At 44.3% G+C, this 23992-nt stretch overlaps 1 protein-coding gene across 3 annotated transcripts in view; it reads left to right on the forward strand.

Annotated features, from left to right (window-relative positions):
* The first annotated feature begins 3854 nt into the window (after positions 1-3854).
* The window catches only part of cspg5b (chondroitin sulfate proteoglycan 5b), a 30610-nt gene continuing 10472 nt past the window's right edge, over positions 3855-23992 (forward strand). The window contains exons 1-3 of one of the 3 annotated variants that reach the window (XM_048229250.1): positions 3855-4522; positions 13401-14250; positions 23766-23954. In XM_048229250.1, the coding sequence (XP_048085207.1) occupies positions 4426-4522; positions 13401-14250; positions 23766-23954 (1136 nt within the window). In that variant the 5' untranslated portion in view covers positions 3855-4425. The remainder of the gene's footprint in view (positions 4523-13400; positions 14251-23765; positions 23955-23992) is intronic. The other 2 variants (XM_048229251.1, XM_048229252.1) reach the window with 2 other exon arrangements.

Below are 23992 nucleotides of genomic sequence, written 5' to 3' on the forward strand. Positions count from 1 at the left end.
TGTGGATGAGAATTTGTGGGCCAACAGACAGGAATGTCAGGAGGTGTAGGAAGACTGCACTGTAATTCCTACAGCACTGCATGTACAGTTTTCCCTAAGGAGATTGTCCTATGTTCAAATTTCTATTATTTATTTTGTCTTTGTGCTATGCAGTACTATTTTTTTCTTTCTGAATCACAATGACATGGTCTGTCAACAAGTGACAGTGCAAACAATAAAAGTGTAAATTTGAATCTTGTCCAGTCTCTTTCAGTCAAACTCCCTAAGGTGTAACCAACCTTTATAGTTTACATCAGAACATCCCTCCAGAGTAGACTGTTATATTGACAACATGACTAAGCAATTTGACTGTCTTATCCATACACAATGACACAAGAACTTGTCATTCTGATGGCACTGACATGTTCATTGACACAGATATTTACTTTTGAGAGATGAACTAAGGATTTTGAGCAAGAGAGTGGCTTTTGCAGGTAATCCATGGTGTTTTTCTATGTATGTATTGTTTTGAGAAATGCACTTACTGTTAAAACGTACTGTTTTATTTAAAAAAAAAACTGTAAAAAGCACACACACAGACACACACACACACAAAGACACACAGACATGCACACATACAGACATACACATAAATACTCACACACAGGCATGCACACACACACACACACAAACACTCCCAGACACATAAACACACATTTGCACGCACTCACACACATAAACACATGCATGCATGCACACACACGCGCGCACACACATGCACACATGCACAAAGACACACGCACAAACACTGACAGACACATAAACACACATATGCATGCACACACTCCTAGCATGCATACGTGCACACACACAAACACAAACACACAGGCAAACACACATGCGGGCGTACACACACACACACACACACACACACACACACACACATGCACACATGCACAAAGACACACGCACAAACACTGACAGACACATAAACACACATGCGGGCGTACACACACACACACACACACACACACATACACACACACACACACACATACGCATACATACATACATACACACACAAACATACATAAACACAAACACATAAGTAAACACACCTGCACAAAATAATTTACACATGAGTTGCAAGAGTAGGGGACGGAGTAGGAGATGGAGACAAATTGACAAGTGTGATTTATTCACTTTATGTAAAAATTTGATTTATTTGTTTTGGATGAACTAGAGTGGTGGACACCGACATTTTGTGATTGGTCCTGTCTCAACTTTTCTGACTCATTTTGAATCACCTTTACTGCTTTATAGTGGCTGCCTACAGGCATGCACAAACATGTCCTTAAAACAACCCTTAACGTTCGTTTTCAAAACTGTGCAACTCACCAAGTGGTTAGTGGTGTTTGTTGATTATTAAAATCAAATTCATCGGTGCAATGTATGATTTCCAGCTGTCTTATTTGCTATTGTGGAACTATTTTTTCAGACACCTCACAACCGCATATAAACTTCCGCTCAAAATTTGAGCCTGAAGCATAGACGGTGGCGCAGTAATATCAATGTGCAATGAGTCTTCCAACAGAAATCAATGGGATTTTACAAAACGGCAAATAAAACACGACAGAAACTGTATTTCGCTATGCTACTTGTTTTGGAACACCAATGAACACCACTAACCTCTCGGTGAGTTGCACAGTTTTGAAAATGAACGTTAAAGGATAATTCCGGTGTGATTTTGACCTAAAGTGTGTTGAAACATGATAACGAGTGTGAATGTATGTCTCATAGCTCACCTCGGCTTGTCCCCTGCACTCAGAAATCTGGCGCTAGTTAGCCAATGCTACCAACACAGTGTTTTGTTGTGGTGCCTCGGGCATTGGGCTAGCCATGCAAATAAATCACTGTTTTACACCATTTACAAGGCTCAAAGTAGCTGTTCGTTTCAGATTGGCCGCTTCGACTTATCTTGACTAAATTCAAGATGGCGCGTAGCTGCAAAAAATTCCTTAAGGTACTGTCTGTATAAATCGTCTTGTAAATAAACTACCAGTGCTTTTTCAAAGTTCTCTATGTCTCGTTTTAAATGTCAAGGCCCCTCGAAGTCTACCAATGAAGTATGGAGCTACTTTGAGCCCTCGTAAATGGTGTAAAACAGTGATTTATTTGCATGGCTAGGCCGATGCCCGGCAATGGCCAACACAAAAACACTGTGTTGGTAGCATTGGCTAACTAGCCAGATTTCTGAGTGCAGGGGACAAGCCGAGGTGAGCTATGAAACATAATGCTCACACTCGGTATCATGTTTCAACAAACTTTAGGTCAATATCACAACGGAATTCTCCTTTAAGGGTTGTTTTAAGACATGTTTGGGCATGCCTGTAGGCAGCCACTCTGAAGTAGTCAAAGGCGATTCAAAACTAGTCAAAAAAGTCGAGACAGGACCAATCGTCAAAATTTCGGTGTCCACCACTCTAGTTCATCCAAAACAAACCAGAAAAGGAACTAAAAATGCTAAATACGGGAATTTTCCTTTAAAATAAAGCGGCAAGCAGCAATGATGGGGCCAAACAGCCCAACGGGCCAGAGTTACTATGACAACTCGATGCTAGTATATCGGACATGTCAAGCAATCAGAATCAGTGTGCCAAATGTCTAAACTTTTTACCAGACTGTTCTATGGGCTGCCATAGACTCCCATAGTGGAAGAAAGATGTATAATTATCATTATAATAATAATAATAATAATAATAATAATAACAACAACAACAATAATAATAATAGAAAGAAAAGGTGCCTTCGGTGCTTGACCTCCAATAAGGTGATTATTACATTATCGGCTGCAGTTATTACATTTTTTTTAACCCAGCCAATAATGTAATAGCCAGCCAATAATGTTATAACTTATTTCATTATTGGCAAATGTTATCACTTATTGGTTCAGAAATGTCATTACATTATTGGCAAGTTATTACAGTTTTGCAGGCCTATATGATTTCTGGTCAAAGATGGTTAATTCAGACCCAGCCAGTAAAAACAAACAAACAGGGACAAATGTGGCCAACTGGGTAGTATAGGGAATCAGACATGTGACAGAAGGGTGGCTGGCCGCTTCTATCCCTTACTAGTATTAAGACTGTAGGCGGCTGAGTGATTGAACAGTCACATAAAATAAGCATAACAAATATTGTGGCCATGGTGTTTCAAAGAACCAGATTATCTGTCTTGCCATTGGCTTTTCTCTCGTTGGACCTTGGAGGTAAGTGCACGCCAGCATTCTAGAATCCAATGGCTGTCTCTGGTCTGCTACTTGTTTTGTTTCATAAATCATCCACATCACCAAGATTTCAGCAGACTTTATTTTCCACACTGTTGACATGGCAAGCAGCGTCTGCTAATCCCAAACGCGGGAGTAGGTGGAGTGCAACAGAGACACATTCCAACAGCGTGTGTGTGCGTGTGTGTGTGTGTGTGTGTGTGATTTTATGAGAGAGAGAGAGAGAGAGAGAGAGAGAGAGAGAAAGCTTAAGTGTTATAGTGTTTTAGGTAGTGTCTCCATCTCTCTCTCTCTCTCACTCTCTCGCATAACTTCATTATCATGAAGTCTGCAACAAAGTGATTTTAAAACAGTCACAAATGAGTGATTATGGGCTAGGTTGGTGTGGACCCTTGAGACCAACATAAAAATGGCTTCATCCTCTGTGCCACGGTTCAGGTAGTTATTTAGGAAAAACTGCATTTTTGGGTTTCGGGGGCCCAGTGCAGGGAGGGAGTGGCCCCTGGGGACCAAACGAAAAATTTCCATAATGTTTCGATGTCCAGGGTAGGCTATCGTTTGACCAAAAATTCAGGAAGATAAGGGGGATTGACAATCCCTAGCCACGCTAGCGGCGGTCATAATAAAAGATTACCTGGCTGTCCTCTTACAATACATCATGTTTTGTCATAGATCAGCATTGTCCATGGTCCATTGATGCTGCCTGTTTACGGATGATGGCTGAGAGAGAGAGCGATGCACTCCAAAAGTCGTTGCTCTATCTTGTGACTTCGCGCGCAGCTCCTCTCTCAGCAGCTTACGGTCTACCGGTGGCGGGGCTCAATCTGGCTCACCGTTTGGTGTGCGTACCAATTGGACAGCTCTTCTCTCTGCGTGCGGCACTAAGGGCAGAGGACTCCCGCGGGGGACATGGGTCCGGAGCGGTGACGGGGGAGACTGTTTTGAGCTTTTCTACCGAGCATCAACAAAACGGGCTACACTGCCTCGGCAACGCAATGACAGACAGATATGGGAACGCGTCTAAATGACTTTTGATTAGTACATAAGACAGCGCTAGCTGCTATTGGGTTTACAAAGTGCATCAAGTTCATTGTTACAGGAGTCATTTTTCCGTTGAAAAGTCGCTAGTTTTCTATTCACTCACTCTGGTGAATGAAAGTATGGGCTTCGACAGAACTCGCGGGAGCGCGTTTTGCTGGAGGACATCGCTTGTGTCCAGCTTTCTCGCCCTGCACGTGATTTCGTCCGGTGCACTAGGTAAGGTTCTTTAGGCTGTTTATTCTGGGACAAATGAAAGGGCATACATGGCTAATGTTAATCTGTTGTTTTCACTATGTACTCTGTGCTTAATGCTACCTCACCTATGTAATACCACATCAAATTCGTATTAAGATTAACGTCGATTAGCCACTTAGGATTTTTGCGTGTTTGCGTGTGTGTGTGTGTGTGTGTCCGACACAGACAGAGAAGCGTAATTTAGTCTTTACAGACTAATAACTCTGACAGGCAGCGAGATTGTGCTGGACAACACAAGGTCTCCACAGGACTGGGCTACTGTAGTACACCACTATAGTGACCATACAAACGGCTTTCCCCAACCGCTCTCTCACACTGAGCGGTTTCAGCTGCCTCTTGTCAGCTCCGCCAGGCTACTTGATTGAGTTCTTTGTGGGCTACTCGTTTGCAGATGCAAATTTGGTCACTTATTCAAAGCTCTTGAGCGCATTTGTGTGTGTGTGTTTGGCATTCAGTTGGCAATTATAGCTGCGCTATCCCAGTCGAGTCTTGGCCCCTCGGTTGGGCGCTATTTTTCTCTTTCCTTTTTATTACTGGAAATCAGTTGAAAAGAAAAAGGTAGGCCTAGGATGGTGGTGGTGTTGAGACACAAAGACAGGATTAAGACTGTGTGGTCGTCGTGAGTTTAAATAGTTATTCGACATTCCATTCCAACATTCAGCCACATTCCATAGCCCTACGACTACGACGCTGTGAAGTTTCTGAATGTTAGCTTAGGCCTACTCGATTGCATTTTGTTGAGATAAGTGACCGAACTAGGCTGTCATGCAACAGTCGACTGCGCATGCCATCGATCGTAAATTAAAGTAGGCTAACACGTGTCCGAATCAGAGGATATTCCTTTGGAGTGGACGTCTATCTGTTCCTACATGATGCACATGCAAGGGCAAGAGAGGAAGTTTGGGCTTAATAACTCCTCAAGCTGATATGACAGGCTATTTGAAATTCAAGCATCTTGTTGTTGAAAATAAACTCAAAGCATAACTCTCTGGCCTGTAGTCATGGTTACCCAGCGCCAGAGGCGAACCAGTTAGCGCTCCAGGGTGTATGTGATTGTGAAGTTAGGTTTTGTGTGAAGTTAGGTTGTTTACTGCAAGGAAGCAGGCATTTTTGGATCTCTTTGGGCCCTTGGTAGTTATAAATCAGTTATAAATCCAGACTGCAAGCACATCCTTTGCTAATCTTTTTTATTAGGCCTATTATTATTATTATGTGTTTCTACTGTGCTTTCTTGATTTGGTTGTTATGGCAGCAGTTTGAGTTATTGACTATGGACAAGAGTAGCCAGAAGCTGGTCCACACAGGGAAAGTGTGTGTGTGTGTATGTGTGTGTATGTCTGTGTGTGTTTGTGTGTAACTGAGAAAGAGCACAGCAGGAAAGAGTTCTCGTGTCTAGACACCCCTGGGTTGAGCCAATGGCATGATGCCTTCACTGCCATTGCCTCATGGGTCGCCAGATTACCCCCTTTCTGATGAGGAGTGACATCTGTTTAACTGTAAACCCTGGGTGTCATATTGATCAGAAATACACCACTGTATGTCCAGCTATATGACTGCTTGGTGGGATGTTGATATTTATGTTCCTTGTTATGTTGCAAACAATCACCGAGTTGTCAACTCTCAAGCCTGGCTTGGCATGATATTGTCAAAGGTTATAGCCACAACAGGAGTATTTTCTGGTGTGAGATGCAATAGTCAGTGGATGTTTTCTTGCTTTAGACTGAGACAGAACTCGAAGGCACAAATCTCATACCAAATGTGGGAGAGTTGGCAAGGGAAAGGGGCAGGGCTAGAGAGGATGAGACCTATACATGAATATCATATTAGGCCGCCCCAGTAATAACAATGTTGGTTATTACAGTATGTTATATGGCAGGCTTCTGGAATCAACCGAGCCCCCCACCCAACACCCCTTATTTGCCTCAGAAAACAACCCCTAGAGGTCAAAGGGAAGAATATCTTGACCGCAAATAAGGCACTTTGGAAGGTCAGTGCCAAAACAGCCTCAGGGGTAACCTGACTAGGAAGTAGGGAAGAAAGATGTTCTTTTTCTGGTCTCAATCAAACCCTCCCTTTTTTTCCCCTTACTAACTAGCCTGCCTCATCTCCACCTATAGACAGCACTTTATATCATGCCCAGAGGAAGCACCAGTTTGTGTGTGTGTGTGTGTGTGTGTGTGTGCGTGCGTCTGCGTATGAAAGAGAGAGAGAGAGAAAGACAGAGAAAGAGTTTGAGAGTGAGGGTCTGTGTGAATGAATGAGAGAGCCTCTGTGTGTGTGTGTGTGTGTGTGTGTGTGTGAGAGAGAGAGAGTGAGTGAGTGAGTGAGTGAGTGCTGATGCTCTGAATGAGTTGTAGGAATGAGTTTGAAATTTGGCCTACATCTGAACTTCAGCACCAGCCAGGAGGTATTCCATCAAGTCCAGCACACACACACACACACACACACACACTTCTGCTGTGATTCTGCCACTTAAATACACTTACCAAATACACTCACCAATCAAATTCATCTTCCTTTGACACACCATTAAACACACACATGCTCATACCATTTCCTACTCTGCAAACAGACTGTCATTGCACACACACAAACACACACATTTCTCTCTGCTGTCATTGCTTGCAGTCAAATAGAGACAGCAGCACACACCGAATACTTTCCATCTGATTAACAATTTACAATAAAGAAACAATAAAGACAATGCTTAGAGACAGATTCTACAAAATATGAAGACATTTTTAAATGCATAATTCTGAAAAAGTGCAACACAATAAAGAACAGAATAATGTGTGCATTCATGTCACTTTGTCCAGATCGGTGCGGATGGGGTACTCGGTAGCATTTAGTGCATAAGTCTGTGGGGTACAGTAATCCAGGATCAGATTTGCTGGTGCATTTATGAGGCTTCTGGTAGGGACTGGTAGTGGTGTGAAACTGACCGAAGAGCAGTGTGTGTGTGTGTGTGTGTGTGTGTGTGTGTGTGTGTGTGTGTGTGTAATCTGCTTTGGGCATTCGCCACCAAGGCTTGACCATCTGCCACTAAGGCCTCAGCATTGCCAGCCTGTCAGAGAGCATTAGCTACGCTCTGTTAGCGCTGGGACCCTGCTAAATCCAGTGCCCTGCTAGCCTGTAAGCTCCACTGGTTCCAGTGCCCAGCTAAAGCCAATGCCCACTGCCCAGTAAACCTGCTAGTACCAGTGCTCTTCTAGCATCCAAGCTCCATTGCCCAGCTAACCTGCTAATGCCAGAGCTCAGCTAGTCTGCTAAGGGCAATACCCAAGTACCCTGCTACAGCTATTGTCCAGTTAGCCTGCTAGCGCCAGTGCCCAAGTAACCTGTTAGCACCAGGTATTTTGGGACAAAATATTATTGTAATCTTATAGGAATATTATAGATATTATAGGAATCTTGTGGTATTTTAGACTATTTTAGATAGAAGACTGTACTATAGAATCACTACAGAGGGCAAGCATATTTATATTACAGAATATCATAGAAGTATTATATACTTCTATGGAATTAATACAATAGAAATCTACTTCAGAAATTTTAGTAGTATTACTATAGTATAGTATTACTATAGTTCTTTTTTGTAAGGGCAGGAACAGCAGGCTCTTATATGGAACCCAGGCTACAGAGAACACCCCATCTCACAGTGCTTCAGGAACCTTTCCCGCTTGCATATTATATATATGGGGCGAATCCTTTTTACTCACTTGTACGGAAACTCAACCACTCCATGCTGTTTCAGGAACTGAGTTGTCACACAACAACCGGTGCTGGAACTGAACCATCTCTTAGTGCTTTTGGCACTGATCTCACTGAAACGACTCCTAACAGAAACAGAACCATCTCATAATGCTTCAAAAGCTGAAGCATCATACAATCAGTGCTGATCTCGCAAAAGAAGTGAACCCTTTTTACCCTGAACCTTCTCACTTGGGGAGACTGAACCCTCTTTCACAGCTACAGGAACTGAACCCAACCAATACTGGACTTTGTGTCACACTGGTTCTGGAACTGGACCCTCTTCCCTGCCTCTCATGCGGGCAGAGAAACTAAATCTATCCTCTCGCTGCTCCAGGAACTGAGAGGAGGATATTATACCTTTCCAGGAAGTTAACTTTTAAGATATTCTTAAGATATTCTTGCAGACAAACAATGATAATTCTCTAGCCAACAATGGGCGTCGCCATGACACCTCAGTATTCAGAAATCCATTGTTTTCCCCAGCCGAAGCTGTGTTGTATTGATTTTAATGTGGCAGTAGACAGTGCTTGACATATCCTAAGCCATGTAAAAGCAAACTTTTATATTTCTCAAAATTTTTAAAGAAATATAAGTTGAAACATATTCCAGGTAGCCTGCTAAGACTGCACTAAGTTATAATGTAAACAGAGTGGACAGAGGATAAAAACCAGGTGGATATCAGAAGATGCAATATTGGACATGTCCAATATTGTCAGTGCAGTGAAAGGAATTGGCTGATACTGTGTTACTATCATGATCAGTGATGGAGGCAAAGAGAGAGTTTGTATGCTGTGAATGAATGATTGAGAGAGAGAGAGAGAGAGAGATGGGTTGGCATAATTTACCAAACAGCCTTGGCAGCCCTGTGTGATTGTCCGGTGACTTGTCGGCATTGCCTGGCAATACTGTGTTTTTCCACTATCACCTGTGTAGACCTGGACAAGGCCAAACACACACACACATGCACAGACAGGATCACATACACACACACACACAAAGACACACACACCATGTTGTCCCACTGTCATCACTGTTGGACTTAAGGAGGCCAAACACACAAGTGTGCGCACGCACACACACATACACACACACAAACATATTGTGTCATCCTACAGTCACCTGGGTAGAGCTGCTGGACACCAACTTCCCTCTCATTTAGACACATATGCACACACACACACACACACACACACACACACACACACACACACACACATACATGCACAGTTACGCATGCACATACTGTGAGGAGTTGCGAAGAAAGGGTGGAAGACATACAAGACAGATGGAGGGATGCGGGATACAGAAAAGAGGAAAGAGAGGGAGGATGGAGGAGTGGAGAGACAAGCAGGGAAGAGAGAAAGAGAGGAGTGGAGAAATGTACAGAGTGGGAGGAGAGACAGAAATAAGATAAACACACACACACACACAATCAATCACTAGTTCCTCTTTGATCAATGATTGCTTTGTCATCCACTATCCCATGTGTCTCTCCCTCTCTCTCTCTCTATCTGTGTGTTCGGTACTTAACTAAAAGGGGAAAGGAAATCCCTCTCAAAGGCAGCTTTGTATCTGATCCTTTGGTTGAGAAGCTCCTCTCTCTCTCTCTCTCTCTCTCTCTCTTTCTCTCTCTCTCACACTTGGCGCTGAGAGTGACCGCATGAGAAGTAGATGAGTTCAGGTTAATTGACGTTAGAGGTATAGTGGGCAATTCCACTCATTTCCTGTCAACTTCAGCAAACGGCTCCTCCTGTTCCTCTAGCTGTCCTTTCTGTGTGTGTGTTTGTGTGCTCAACAAAAAAAATGGTTCATAATACACAGTCTTCGATCTGTCAGTGGGAATAATAGTTGTGGTTTTAGACCAGGCCATAAACAATTACAGCCAATCAACACATTGCTTCAGGCGCATGGAGGGGCAGGGTTGATATTTCATTGGCTGTTGAGCTCAAATATCAACAGCCTTTCACCAGAATTGTGGACTGTGCCTTTAAAGACCCACTGTGAGTTAGTGTCTTGCTGTTAGCATCCAGGCTGCTGCCATCACATACTGGACCCACTGTGAGTTAGTGTCTTGCTGTAAGCATTCAGGCTGCTGCCATCGCATACTTGACCCAGTGTGAGTTTGTGTCTTGCTGTTAGCATTCAGGCTGCTGCCATCACATACTCGACCCAGTGTGAGATAGTGTCTCGCTGTTGGGGTCTCTTCCTTCCTGATGCCGTATTTGGACAACAGTTCCATGGCTTGAGAGCAACACTGTCGAGATCAGAGGAAGTTCTCACTGGGGCTCTGAGCACAAGTGTTTGATTGTCCTTAGCATGGGGGGGGGGGGGATCTTTTAAAATTACATTGTTTTTACTAATGTTGTACCAAAAGGTATTGCTTTAAGATATAGTACATTCTTTGGGAATACTTAAGCTAACCAAGATAGCTGTTTTTTCTTGACATCTATTCCAAATAAAGATCGGTTACACTTTACGTGACAGTATCTACATAAGAGTGACATGACACTGTCATGAACGTGTCATAAACAAGTCATAAATGACATAACACTTCTCTTATTAAGTGACATTCGGTTTTTGTCATAACAAGTTAGGGTTAGAGGTTAGGATTAGGGTTCATGTGTTCATGACAGTGTCATGTCACTCTTATGCTGATACTGTCAAGTAAAGTGTTACCTAAAGATCTGTAAAAAATGACAAAACCAGAACTGAAACGAACACTGCATCTTAAAGTGGTCTGGAAAAGTGTGAACTTTTTAGGCTCAATGCAGCTCCCTAAACTGTAGCTGGTTGTGGTGTGGGTGTATCAGTTGTGGTGTGGGTGTATCTGGTTGTGGTGGTGTAGCTGGTTGTGGTGATGGTGTAGCTGGTTGTGGTGTGGGTGTAACTGGTTATGGTGGTGATGGAGCTGATTGTGGTATTGATGTAGCTGGTGGTGGTATGGGTGTAGTTAGTTGGGGTGGTGATGTAGCTGGTTGTGGAGTGGGTGTATCTGATTGTGGCAAGGGTGGATCTCATTTTGGTATGGATGTAGCTGGTTGTGATGGTGGTGTTGCTGGTTGTGGTGTGGGTGTAGCTGGTTGTGGTGGTGGTGTATCTGGTTGTGATGTGGGTGTAGCTGGTTATGTTGATGTAGCTGGTTATGGTGGTGGTGTATCTGGTTGTGGTCTGGGTATAGCTGGTTGTGGTGGTGGTTTATCTGGTTGTAGTGATGTAGCTGGTTATGGTGGTGGTGAAGCTGGTTATGTTGTGGGTGTATCTGGTTGTGGTGATGTAGCTGGTTGTGGTGGTGGTGTATCTGGTTGTGGTGATGTAGCTGGTTGTGGTGGTGGTGTATCTGGTTGTGGTGATGTAGCTAGTTGTGATGTGGGTGGATCTGGTTGTGGTGATGTAGCTGGTTGTGGTGATGTAGTTAGTTGTGATGTGGGTGTATCTGTTGTGGTGATGTAGCTGGTTGTGGTGATGTAGCTGGTTGTGGTGGTGTATCTAGTTGTGGTGATGTAGCTAGTTGTGGTGGTGTATCTGGTTGTGGTGATGTAGCTAGTTGTGATGTGGGTGTATCTGGTTGTGGTCATGTATCTGGTTGTGGTGCTGTAGCTGGTTGTGGTGGTGGTGTAGCTGGTTGTGGTGGTGGTGTATCTGGTTGTGACTCTTGTATGTATCTTGACAAGATGAGGCCATGATCTAGGCTGATCTGATCTGAGGCTTCCCTCTCCCTCTCTGCCACATCTTTCCTCTTTCACTCCCATCCCTCTCTCTTCTCTCCATTCCTCTCTCTCTTCTTTCTTCTCTCAATCTCACACACACACACACACACACACACACACACACACACACACACACACACACACACACATACACACAGAGGGGAACAGAGATTGAGAGAAGAGGAAAGATGTGGCAGAGAGGGAGAGGGAAGCCTCTCCTCTCTATCTCTCTCTCTCCTCTCTCTATCCCTCTTTGTCCTTCTCTCTATTCTGCCATATCCTTCTCTCCTTCTCTCCCTGTCTGACTCTACTGTTCCCGTGCTGGCATGGCTGTGGCCCTGCTCTGGCCCACAGGCGGCCCAGTGTCCTCTCTGTGGGCTGCTGGTGCTCTGTGGCGTGAGGAGACGCATGACAATGACCCGAGGCAGACGAGTGGAGAGGGGGAACACAGGGGCCTCTCTCTCCTCTCTCGCTCTCTCTGTCTCCCTTCTTCTCTGTCCCTCACTCTCTCACACTCTTGCTCTTTACTTCTCTCCCTCCGCCTTCCTTTTCTCCTCTCTCTCTGCCTCCCTTCCTCTTTATCTCTCTCTCTCTCAGCTCTCACTCTCTACTTCTCTTCCTTCGTCTTTCCACTCTTCTCTACAGCTCAGTGCACCCTTCCATGGCAACAGCACACAGACCTACTGTTTGAGATGGGGTCTGTGACTGTGTGTGTGTGTGTGTGTGTGTGTGTGTGTGTGTGTGATATTCATTCAAACATGTACTTACAAACAAGTCATGAACTTTGAGTTTTTGGTAGAATTTGCGTCTTTGCATTTGAGTGTGTGTGTGTGTGTGTGTGTAGGATAATTCACAAGTCATGAACTCATGCAATTCTGTTTGGCTGGATTTAGATGTGTGTCTATACAGTATAATGATAGTGCACAACAGCTCTCTATGTGTGTGTGTGTGTGTGTGTGTGTTAAAATGACCACTGAGTCTGTGCAGCCATGTGGCCATTAATGGGACAGAGAAGCACCCTTTCAATCTCTGTCCTTCCAGATTGACCACAGCAAGTCTTAACCTATAGGCTCTAATCCTACTCCTAATCTGCACTCAATGCCACAATATCTCATAATCCTGCTCATTTACACACACACACACACACACACACACACACACACACACACACACACACACAGTATGTGCACACACACATGCAGACACACAAATGTACCATTTCTGATGTCTACACACACACACTTACAGTAAGCACTTCAGATCATCCCTCATTTAATCTACTTTCAAACAACACTGAACCTGCAAGAGAAAGATAATGAGTTATGTAATTGCTGACTGACCTGTGTGTGTGTGTATGTGTGTGTGTGTGTGTCTCATAGGGACTTCTCTGCCAGGTCGCCCTGTGCTGCCCGATGGCGTTGGGGACTCCTCTGCTAGCTGGTCCTCTGGAGGTGTGGAGGAGGCGTCCGGCTCCTCTTCCCCCCCTCCTGAGGCCCTGTCTCGGCCCAAGAGAGAGCTGCCTGAGGCGGGCAGGCCGCTCGCCATCGCCCCCCGGAGGCCACGCTCGCACACGCATCAGCACCTGTGGGAGCAGCTGCAGGGCGTAGGGGCAGGGCTCCCCACCCTGGCGGCCAGTCGAGCCAATCAGCGTGCTCCGCTGGACTTCGCCGAGGACGAGGACGAGGACAACCTCAGGGAGGACGTGTGGTCTTATGACCCACCAATCAAGGCCGACGGTTCGCTCCTGGACCCGCCTCCACCGGTCCCGCCCCCTCACCCTCACCACCACGCTCACGGCCAATCAGAGGACGGCGTGATCCGCGTGGAGTTCTACGACCCCCCGTCCACCGGGGTCATGGGTCCGGAAGGGGAGGCCCAGGAGCTTCAAGGGGGCGACCCCACTTCCTGGACGCTCTCGGACTTCTACGACTACCTGTCGCCCGACTACTCCACCACCGAGTACCCGGACGATGACGACGGGCCCACCGTGGCTGATATGGAGGACGAGAATCTCCTGAGCACCACGGCCATATCCAACCGCTGGGCACAGCTTCCCGGAGGGGTCACCAGTGGCGACGGAGGCCAGGGGTCAGCGGACAGCTCCAGTGGCTGTGTCCTTGGTTATGTGCGTAGAAACGGCACGTGCCAGTCGCCGTGTGCTGTGTTCACCAACTACTGCTTCAATGGAGGCCAGTGCTACGAGGTGGAGGGTGTTGGAGCATTCTGCAGGTGAGGACACATACACACACATGCGCGCACACACACACACACACACACACACACACACACACACACACACACTGCTTTAACGGAGGCTAATGCTACAAGATGGAGGACGTCAGAGCATTCTGCAGGTGAAGATACACATGTACATGCTGCTCACACACACACACACACACACACACACACACACACACACACACACACACACACACACACACACACACAGCAATTTATTTCTAACTATACTCACAGTAACGTATACTGTTCTACACACTGTTGAGCAGTCTGTAAGGAGAAACATACTTAGATAACTGCATACAGACTTCAATATGAGCTCACACTGTGCTGGTACTAGTCTGAACACACTAAACAGACACACTTAGACACACATACACACACTTGCCCACCACCACATATGTTTTCATTTAAATGCTTGTGTAGACACACTCACACACTCATTTAAACAGAGATATACACAGAGACACATACACACGACACACACATACACACTCACACGCCTACATCACCACAGCTACCTAGAAAAAAAAGCACTACCGGTAGTATACATTTACTTGTTGACACACACAAACACACATGCATAAACATCCACACAGACACACACACGCACACACACACACACACACACACACACACACACACACACACAGACTTCAGGCTTCCCCGATGGCCCACTACATGGCAGATTGTCCACAGCTTTGCACCATTAGGGGATTAGCTGACAGAAGGGTCTTTTATTGTGTCTTCTCCTTTCCTGTGTGTGTGTGTGTGTGTGTGTGTGTGTGTGTGTGTGTGCGTGTGTGCGTGCATACGTACGTAGGTGTGTGTGTAACTTGTATGTGTGTACATGATTGCCATTTGTGTGTGTGTGTGTGTGTGTGTGTGTGTGTGTGTGTGTGTGTGTGTGTATTATCTAACCCTGCTGCTCAGGATGTGTATGACTAGACCTCTTCCCCTTGTGACCCACTGCCACAGTTTCTTCTGCTCCGAGAACAAGGGCATTGTGGGAGTATGTGTGTGTATGTGGCTTCAGTAAGAACAGGGTCAGTTTGGCAGTTTCACTGATGTTGTGCCCATGTTGTGATGTCTTGCAGTTCAGATTATAACTGGAGCATTAGACTGCTATGCGTGTGTGTGTGTGTGTGTGTGTGTGTGTGTGGCTTCAGTGAGCTGTTGTAACTACTGCTTACATGTTGTGTGTCTTATACTTTTACATGGTAGTGAGTGTAATGGACTGGTGTTATCTTTGAGTTGGCTTTGGTCTTCTCTCTCTGCGTGTGTGTGCGTGTGTGTATGCGTGTCTGTGTGCGTGTGTGTGTGTGTGTGTGTGCGTATGTGTATTTACTGAACTTTCCCGATGGGTTTATTTTGGTCTGGGGTCAGTTCCATGTTTTCAGATCGGGGTGTGTGAGATAGCGAGTAATCCCAAGAATTGTCCCAATTGAATGTTGAGAGAAATTAGGGCAAATTCAGACTGCTGGTTTATCAAGCTGTGTTAAGCTAAGCTAATGCTAACTCAGATTACAGCTGAAAGTGGGCCAAATTCAGACCCTGCTGGTTTATCAAGCGCTGTTAAGCTAAGCTAATGCTAACACAGAGCTGCTGGAATGGGGCAAATGTGTTCCCTGGGTTCAGCTGAACGAAGGCTCGGTCAGTGTACTTACATTGCTTTTACAGTAATGCCAGCGCCCTGCCATGGTGACCAGCCCAGCAAGAGATATTATGACAGACATTAGTATAATGCTCATAAACATTAGTGTGTTGCCAATGTATGTGATAATAGCCTGATGGTAATGTTGCTAATATCTTATCATTGTGCAGTCTCTTAGCTTGCCATGCCAGAACATTTGGCATTCATTATTAGCATTGCATTTCCTATTCCACCCTGTTTGTTTCCCTACACATGTGACACAAATGGTTCTAATGATATGATGTGAATGTTACGACACTTCCTACAGGCCTACACATCAGAATTGATCATAATGCCCCAATCAGCATATAAAATGTTAATTAGCATATTTGCATATAGATGTGTTCTGTGTGCCCATTTACTGTTTAATGTGTTGTTGACCATGTTGACCAAGGACATCAAGCTTATAGGGAGACTACACCAGGCACGTAGCAGAAATTGAGTGATGAGTAATTGTTGATTAGAATATTACAACAATCATGATAACAATATTGACCAAAATTATCGTGACTATGATTTTTGCCATAATTGCCCTAACACGCATCACACACACACACACACACACACACACACACACTTGCCATTCAGAGCTCAACAGTTTCTTACACACACACCACACACACACACACACACACACACACACACACACACACACACACACACACACACACACACACACACACACACACTTGTTACTCACAGATGTTAACACTCCTCACACACACCACTCTCAACCTGCAATGCAGTTACACTCCTACATTCCTAAAGAGGCTGCTGAGAGAGATCCAAAATGAATTAGTAAATCATCTTTGTCTTTCTCAAACACTGATGATTGCACTGTTCTCTTTTTCTTTGGACAATTGTCTTGTCCAAATTGTCTTGAATATCTTGTTGACCATGGACACCAAACGTATAGGGAGGCTACACCAGACACATAACAGAAGTGTTCCATTCCAGAAGGGCTCCATTGGCGGAGCATCTGTTTTTTGGCAGGTCAGAGCTAGGTCCACTATCGATGCACTGGTTCTTCAGTTTCAACAAAGAAATAAGGCAACAAAGACAATTGAGGAAGTTCATGTCAAAGTTTTGCTTTAAATGAATGATAACACTTGGTCACCAACATGTGACAACAAGTGGTCAAATAAACTATTTAGGCCATCCTTAAAAATATTTTCGTTTGCCGTAACCCGACCGACCCTGTCAATTTAGAACCGACACAAACATTTATTTTTTTCCCCTTTTAGTCCGACCGACTTGCCGGTTGTAAACTTGCGTTAATACCGACCGATTGTTTTTTTTACTCTAAACAACCAATACAAATGCAATAAAATAATATTTATTTTAGTAGGCCCAAGTATTTGAATATAAATTGCCTACATGCAAACGTGGCTCACTTAAAAAAAAACCTGTGGCGTCATCTCTACACCATTGGTTTTACGCATGTCACACTATGGCCTACGCTTCGTTTCATTCACACAAACTGATAACGCTTTTACTTGGCACGAAGTTCTGGAAGAACTGTGGCCAGATCTTTCTCATCCCTTCTCCCCTAGTCTAACGGTGACCGTGTCGATATTGAAATTGGTTGTGGTCTATTCAGCATTTCTCAAAATATGGGTCCGCAACATGGAGACTGCTGGTCCGCGGAGTCGTGGAGTGAAATTAGGCCCGGTGCTTCATCTGATAATTTGCTGCGCAGTTGATCAAGAAACCGCGGATCGACGAAAAAAGAAAACAAACGTTTCTGCTATCGATGTCATTAAACATGGAGCCCTACAATTAAGTGGTGGTATGAGCATTCATTCAATGCGCGTCTGCGCGAGAGAAACTGCAACTAATCGATAACGTTGGTATCAAAGCTCCGCTTCAATCTGTTGGAAGGCTATTTATTTATTATTTAACGAAACTTAATAGAACGACGTTGTTTTTTGGAACTTCCTTAGAAACAGAGCAGAGACTGTATAATACACTGTATAGCATTGAGTATTGTATAGTCAAATTTTAATATAACGTGGCCAAGAGCTATTGTAGCCTTCTTTCTGGGTACATGTAGATGAGCCTTATGACCCAAAAGTCTGCCATGACCGGGCCTCAGGTCAAAGAAGTTTGAGAAAGGCTGGTCTATATAACCTGCATCAGAATGAGGTTTGCAATGTTGCGCCTGAAGGCACGGGTTGAAGACCCAGTCAGTTACGTCACGATATGCACATTTGTGTAAATTCATTCCTACGTAATCACCATGACCAAAATTGTACTTTTTTTTTACTTTGAATCTTGAAAAAAAAAATATTCACCTACCTACCGACCCATTTTTATTTTTTTTTGGCTGTTACTGCAAACAAAAATATTTTTAAGGATGGCCTTATTGTTTATCCAGCAACTCAACACTTTATAATATATTGAAGACAATAGCAATTAAAGTATGAAACATTATTTATCTCTGTATTGAGCTCAGCTAAGATAAGCCAAGCCCTTCTGTGTTCCAGTAACTTGCTTCTTGGCTAGTGCTTAACTGGTTAGACAGTCTTTTTTCCTCATGTGTCGGGTCAGGATGTGTGTGTGTGTGTGTGTCCGTAGTCTGGGACAGAGAGATTACCAGGAAGGGCTCAGGACAGGGCACCGAGGGCCAGTTATGGTGTGTGTGTGTGTGTGTGTGTGTGTGGGGGTCAGGAAGGCATATGGACCCTTATATCTCAACCCAAATACCCAGTGCTCCTTAAGAACACCCCCCACCGACTACCCGCACACACACACACACACACACCAGAACCAGATCCAGAGTGCGCTACACTGTAGGCTGGGGGGAAGTTCTGCTGCAGTCTAGTCCTCATGAGGGGTCCAGCGCTGCATGGATGGCCATACACACACATGCATACAGTACACACCGCACACGCACATACACACACACAAACACACACACACACACACACACAGTCAAGCACAGAAACACACACACACACACACACACACACACACACACACACACACACACACAAGCACACACACATACATGCAGTGGGGATCTGAAGCCTCATTAGACCCTGTGTGAACTCTAAGGACAGCCAGGGTGGCTTACTGTACATCTGCTGCTGGTCATCGTAAGTAAGCCCCTGGACTCCTACGGGGATCAATCACACACACACACACGCACACACACACACACACACACACACACACACACACACACACACACACACACACATACATGCATAAACACATACACACACACACACACATAGACATACACACACAGACAAACACAAGCACACATGTATGCACACACACACGCACACACACACACACACACACACACACACACACACACACAAATACATGAATACACACATATACACACACACACACACATAGACATACACACAGATTATGCATGCATACACACATGCAGATTATGCATGTGTATATGCATGCATAATCTGCAGTTGCATGTGCTAAAAACCTTTGTTACAATAATATCTCCATTAGGGTGTTGTGATTTGACATATTAGATTAAGTGTGTTGTGTGTGTGTGTGTGTGTGTGTGTGTGTGTGTGTGTGTGTGTGTGTGTGTGTGACAGTGTGTGTGTGTGTGTGTCTTTGTGTCTTTGTGTGTGTGAGAGTGCTTGAGTCAGCAAACAGCTGTTAGCTCCAGAGGCGCTCACTGTAAAAATAGCAGAAGCCTCCAAAAATATTATGATCATCTAACATTGCAACATTTAGAATCAGGATAAGCCAAGTATGTTCACATTTAATGTATATATTTGCACAGAAATATGACAAACATGATTTACACAGAAATATGACAAATCAGGTTTGTGGAATTAGGCTTAAAGAAATAGTATGAACAGACAAGATTCTTGTAATGGTGTGAACTATGAGTAGATATGAGCTATGAACAGTGTGAGTGAATGTGTGTGTGTGTGTGTGTGTGTGTGTCTGCTTGGGTGAATCCCTGCTTAATATGTGACATTGGGCATAGTGTCATTGTCACAATAAACAAACACGCTCTCTCTCTCACACACACACACAGACCAGAACTCTCTTGAATGAAGCTCTCCGATATGTGTGTATGTGTCTGTGTATCTGCTTGTGTGTGTGTGTGTGTTGGAGAGGAGTAATCCATTTTCCAGCATGGATGGATCATTGGGTTTGATGGATTTGGAGGCTTAATGGAACTATGACTCAGATGAAAGCTTTAACCAGTGACATGTCAGAGAGAGAGTGAGTGAATGAGTGTGTGTGTGTGTGTGAGCAAGAGCACACATGGAATTCCACAGGCATCTCCATCATCAACAGGGCTGGTAATGCTGCTAAAAGATTTTCTGATGTTTTGTGTGTGTGTGTGTGCATGCGTGTGTGTGTGTGTGTGTTATTTTTTAAAACAGATATTTATCTGTACATGTTTATTACTGCGACACAAATTAAAACTGATATTGTTATTGTTTCTACATATTAAGCCAAGTCATTTGACTACAGCAGCATATTTAAAACATCAGGAGTTGACCCATGGTGCTTTATAGTTGAGGCAGTTAAGAGGACAAGTATCCACAGAAAAAAAAGTTTTTTTCAAATATGCAGGTACGTTACACAACGTCTCAGCCTCCTGCCCCATCTGCCCCCCTGCTCATCCCCAGGGCCTCTCAGGTCATGGCTCCACAGAGGCCAGTCTGCCAGTTTGCCAGGGCAGAGATGGTTGGCACTGCCAGTTTGCCAGCCCTCTGGGGGGACTCAGGGCTCAGCCTCTCTGTGGATTCTGTCTCAGAGGGCACAGCTGTAGTCTCTTAGGGCTGCGGCATACACAGTGCTACACTCTGGGGCATGAACATGGAGGCTCATGAATATTCCCCCAGAGTGTAGCACTATAGCTGCCTGGCAGCTCTAGCTGGAGCTTGGTAGAACCGATTGTTTTTGTTTTCCTTTCATACCAATAGTACTTGGTGACCTTGAGAAACAGAGATCTATGTGAAAAAATGCTGGAAATTCTCCTTTAAATGCTGTGAGCATAGACATAGCAGAGGGCATAACCTCTTAAGCCCTATTCGGACAGGATTAGTTTTACGTGGAGACATTGGGTAAAGTCATTTTACCACAGGATGTTTGTAATATAAATGGCCAATTTGCACGGGATTAAGAAATCTTTGTGTTCTACCAGAAGTGGGAGGGGTAACTCGATTTATGCACTGCAGTCACCTCCCTGTCGCCATTTGCGTGCTACGAAGCTTCCCAATATCACATTTATAGATACACCATGCCGCCGACAAGAGGTAGAAATTTGACTAGGGAGGAAACCTTGAGCTTAATATCTGTTTGAGGAAAATGTTGTTTTCATGAGGACATGTCAGAGGATGCTTGAATCCATGGTCCACAATCACATTGTGTGGGGAAAAATATACTGAAACATAAAAAAATGTCCTAAAGTGCGACGTCGTAAATAAATGTCCTACATGTAAAGTGGGGGAGGATTTCAGGGACTGGAGGAAACTAAAGGACAGAATCGATTATCTAAAAAGAATACACGAGTGCTTCTTCAAGCGCCTCCATGCTCAAAAAAACACAGAAAACTATGTTTAAACAGGACATGACGGAATATCTACATACATTTTATATTTTGGAGAGTTGTATTACCCAAGGTTTTTTTTCCAGACTGTTTTACAGAAGGTAAAAGTCGCCATAATTTCTACTGACATTGTCCATAATAATTACTGACATGGTTCATAGGGCTCCAGGGTGTAAACGCTGTGGGCATGGGCAGAGGGTACAGTCTCTTAGGACGTACTGTCTCTGTTTATCGGCTCTCTGTGGGGTATATCCATCTGCTCCTGTAGGCGAAGTGTTTTGGGATCTAGGCAGTCAGGGACTAGTCTCTGAACATGCTGTCTTTGGGCACAGACCATGGGCAGCGCCACCCTTGGCACAGACTCTCTGTTCATGCCTTCCGCTGAGGCTTGTAAGAGCATAAGCTGAGTGTTCGTTTCAACTCATTTACATGTTTTTATGGGCATTCATGTCAATTTAGCTAAAAAAATGTGCAGTGTGGAAACACTGGGTGTAAATGCAAATGTAAATTAAATGTTCCCATCAACTTTAATTGCACTAAAACCTAATATGTGAATCGAGTGTTAATCCACCTCTGTCTAATGAATTACATTTGTATGCATTTGAAGATTAAATGCAAATTTCAAGTGTTTCCAGTCAGGACTTCTTATTCGAATATTCAAAATGTACATTAAAAAGTTGAATGGAAATCCAGCTATAGTCTCTTTGGCATTGCCTGGGATGACATCTCTGTGCATTAAAAGGTTTAGCCTGTGGCTTGGCAGGCCTCTACAGGCACTTTATCAGTAGGAACATAGTCTGGCTCTAGGTCACAGTGGAGAGAGCAGATAAGTTGCCATTGATTATTGTAAAGCTACAACACAGCTCCCACCCTGAGGACTGTGAACTGGGCCTGTCAATTTACTTCTGTTTACACACAATTTACTGTTTACTACTATTTACACACAATGTACTATTTACACATAATTACTATTTATGCACAATTTATTATTTACTACTATTTATACAGAATTTACTATTTACACACATTTCCTAATGGAGGCTAACTGAGTGAGTTTACCCCGGGCTTCAGTGACAATAGGACTGGGACCTGCAGCTATAGTGCCCTATTACTGTAAAGTCATCTTACTCCACATAGTTCAAATAAATAAAATATTATCATATTACTGCAGTAACAGGACAAGTAGCACTCCTTGGGTGATACTGTATATATAGGACAATTTGCTTATGAAGAGATAGAGTAGTGGAAAAGTGTTATATTTACAATATTTTGACTTTAAAATAAGTGTAGAATGGAACAGATGGTCCTTTATCACAGGACTGAGGTTTTCCTCTCAGTGGAGTAGGGAGGTCATCTACAGTATTTCTGTTTATAAAGCAGCCAAATGCCCAGCAAAAGAACAGGATTTTACTGCTGTGAGAATGAACAGAGGCACATACAGAGTGGAGCAAGAGCAAGAGAGGGGGATAGAGAGATATGGAGAAAGAGAGAGGGAAGAGACAAAAGAGGAAGATTGTAATGGCATGAGGGAGGGGATAGAAAAGGTGAGAGGAAGAAGAGAGATGGAAAGAGAAACCATAAGGAGAGAGAGAAAAGAGAGAAAGAATGAGAGAGATGGAAAGAAGCAATGGGAAAGAGAGAGAGGAAGAGAGGGGTTGAGGAGAGGACCATCTGTCAGATCCTGGAGCTTTAGACACTACATTAGAGTCCATAAGCTGTGTGTGAAGTTAAATTCACCATCTCTCTCTATCACACACACACACGCTAGACTACATACTCACGCATACATCTTTGCACACTTATCAATGCACGCACACACACACATATGCTAAACTACACACCCACACATACTCCTACACACTGGCACACATACACACACACACACAGATGGCTAACTGGCTGACTACCAGTTTTCCAAAACAGCAGTGAAGTGTAATTGATTGCTCTTTCCCAGTCTCTTCCTCCCCCATCTCTCCTACCTGCCCTTTCTTCTCTTCTTCTCTTCCTTTCTTCTTCTCTTTCTCCTTCTTTCTCTCTCTTCATGTCTCTCTCCTTTTTGTTTCATCTTCTTGTCATCCCCTCTGTTTTCTCTCCTTCTCTTGTTCCTCTTTCCCTCCCTTCTTTGTCACCCTCCTCTCCCTCCATCTCTCTCTCTCTCCCTCCATCCCTCTCTCTCTCAGGAGCAACATGCAGGATTGTGTGTGGAATAACAACTTTCTTTCTCTTTCTCTCTCTCTCCTCCATCCCTCTCTGTCTCAGGTGTAATGTGCAGGAGTACGTGTGGAATAAAGGTACGCGTTGTGAGGCCATCATCACCGACTTCCAGGTGCTGTGCCTGTTAGTGGGAGGAGCTTCGCTCACCGTGCTCCTCCTCTTCATGATCGTCGTCTTCTTCGCCAAACGCCTCCACGTGCTGAGGCAGGAGAACACACGCCTCCGCCGCCGCAGGTACACACACCGGCGTGCACACACACATATACACACAC

The sequence above is a fragment of the Alosa alosa genome, chromosome 20, assembly GCF_017589495.1.
Source record: "Alosa alosa isolate M-15738 ecotype Scorff River chromosome 20, AALO_Geno_1.1, whole genome shotgun sequence".
NCBI classification, from domain to species: domain Eukaryota; kingdom Metazoa; phylum Chordata; class Actinopteri; order Clupeiformes; family Clupeidae; genus Alosa; species Alosa alosa.